The sequence below is a fragment of the Emydura macquarii genome, unplaced genomic scaffold (genome assembly GCF_026122565.2).
Source record: "Emydura macquarii macquarii isolate MOO-44397 ecotype Brisbane River unplaced genomic scaffold, CSIRO-AGI_Emac_v2 contig_2543, whole genome shotgun sequence".
NCBI lineage: Eukaryota > Metazoa > Chordata > Testudines > Chelidae > Emydura > Emydura macquarii.
In genome coordinates this window covers 9,139-11,154 of record NW_027132680.1, presented here as the reverse complement: position 1 = coordinate 11,154, position 2,016 = coordinate 9,139, and the positions used below count along the sequence as shown (strand labels likewise).

Sequence of the window (2,016 nt, the reverse complement as noted above, 5' to 3'; positions counted from 1 at the left end):
CAGAAATTAAATTTTAGTCTTTAAAGTGCTGCAGGACTCTCGTTGTTTTTTTTTTTTTTTTTTTTTTAAATAAATGACTGTGTATCCCTGTATTTCCAATGACAATCTTGGTCAGAAAATAAAGGTGGGTAATTTTTTTTTTGCCATATACTAAATTTATAAAACTAATGGCATTTTTGAGGGCATTGAAATAAATTTGGCAAATAGTTTTAGCTGCAAAAGAAAAACTTCAAAACTAATAATTATAATTTTCAGAATTCTGGCATTGTTTCTGATATAATTTTCACAATTCTGACATTTTGCTGCATTTTGATTAGAAAAACCATAATACTCAATAATTACATAATACTCAATAACACTCAATTATTAATAACTAGAAAAACATAATCAATTTTGGTTTGAAACTAAATTAGGATTTTGGATTTCTCAGATGTTCCACTGAATCCAAAAATCAAATATTTGCTCAGTGGTGTACTGGAGTCTTTCTGCCTTCCCTATAAAATCTTGGAAGCCAGAGTGGTGAATTGACTAGAATGGTGTTTGACTATATCAGAGGAGTGTGGGTGGAAGAAGCTCACAGTTTTGTTTTAACTTTACAGTATCTCTGTCATCCTTTCACCCTTTTCCAGGCGCTGGGGATATGTGGCGTGCATACAGTGACATGCGGGATGCGAATTATAAAAATGCAGATAAATATTTCCATGCTCGTGGGAATTATGATGCTGCCCAGAGAGGGCCCGGTGGTGAGTGGGCAGCAAAAGTTATTAGGTAATGGATTCTACTTGCATTATGAAAAGTCAATAGAGAGCTGGGCAATCAAATAACTATGACGTAAATTGTATTTGATAAATAGCTATTTCCTGTTTGAAGTGAGAACTTCTTTATTTCACATCTGAACTGGCTAAGTGCGAAGTCTGTACCCATTCTTCTGATGTAAAGGGGGTTTCTGAGGTGACCATTTTAAATATATTTTCATATCAGATCACATAAATATGTACAAGGAAGCAGATGATTGCAAAGCAGGGCTTTTAACATTTAAATAATTGCAGGTCCTCCCTTTAATCTAGAACCGATACGTATTGCCCTTCCCATTTCATCCAAAGAAACTATGATCACAGGTTCACTTGTGTTCCTCCAACAAATATTGTTTTAAAAGGTTCCTGTTGAATGGGATGGATATGATATAAAGCAGTGTTTCTCAATTACTGGTCCATAGACCGGCACCGGTCCCTGAGATCTCCCTGACACAGTATAGGAAGCTGGTCCCTGATATCAAAAAGGTAGAGAAACACTGATATGAAGACATTTACGGGGTGGGGGTAGAACTTAGTGGAGGCAAGTAATGGGATTTTTCATTTTAAAAGTATTTTTTAATTCACAAGTTCTGTTCTGCTGCATTTCTGGGATGACTCCTGCTATTCAGAAACAGGCAAAGATTTGTGTCTGTGTTTGTGTGACAAGGCAGATGAGGTAATATCTTTTATTTGAACAACTTCTGTTGTTCAGGTGCTTGCACATGTCCTCAATTTTGTGAGAAAGTAGGAATTAAACTGAGAGGAAGAAAATGAAAAGTAAATAATTTAGTCGCTCAGATTTCACTAACTACTGTCTAAAATAAGCTTTGTTTCCTCAGTGACGCCAGGGAAGGTTGGCAGGGTGGAATTAGTGGCAGAGGAGCGGAAGACACACGTCAAGACCAGGAGGCAAATGCATGGGGCAGAGGTGGAGGAGACCCCAACCGCTACAGACCAGACGGCCTCCCATCGAAATATTAATACTTCACAATGGTTCCTTTTTTTACTAGCTGAGCAAGACCATAATAAATAAAATCTTTAAATTCTGAACTTCTCAGTGAATTAACAAACAACCTCAGCCACATTTGAAAGGATAACAAACAATATCGCATACAAATCTTCCTGATTCGGGGCAAAAGTAATCCTTAAGTGCCTCAGGTTAGGAAGAAACTTCCAGAATATTTAATGATTGTCCTTTACTCCATTTCTTGCATATTCCTGT

The 2,016-nt window shown here is 36.8% G+C and overlaps 1 protein-coding gene across 1 annotated transcript; it reads left to right on the top strand.

The window, feature by feature from the left end:
- The first annotated feature begins 546 nt into the window (after positions 1-546).
- LOC137163461 (serum amyloid A protein-like) lies at positions 547-1,775 on the top strand. Its single transcript, XM_067563711.1, has 2 exons — positions 547-768; positions 1,634-1,775. Exons 1-2 carry the CDS (start codon positions 641-643, stop codon positions 1,773-1,775), a joined length of 270 nt encoding a protein of 89 aa, XP_067419812.1. The 5' UTR covers positions 547-640.
- Positions 1,776-2,016: the final 241 nt, after the last annotated feature.

Excerpts from the sequence above, each read along its gene's own strand:
- LOC137163461 (XM_067563711.1), top strand. The coding sequence starts at position 641 with ATGTGGCGTGCATACAGTGACATGCGGGATGCGAATTATAAAAATGCA. Across the intron at positions 769-1,633 it reads TGGGCAGCAAAAGTTATTAG|TGACGCCAGGGAAGGTTGGC; the intron begins GTAATGGATTCT and ends TTGTTTCCTCAG.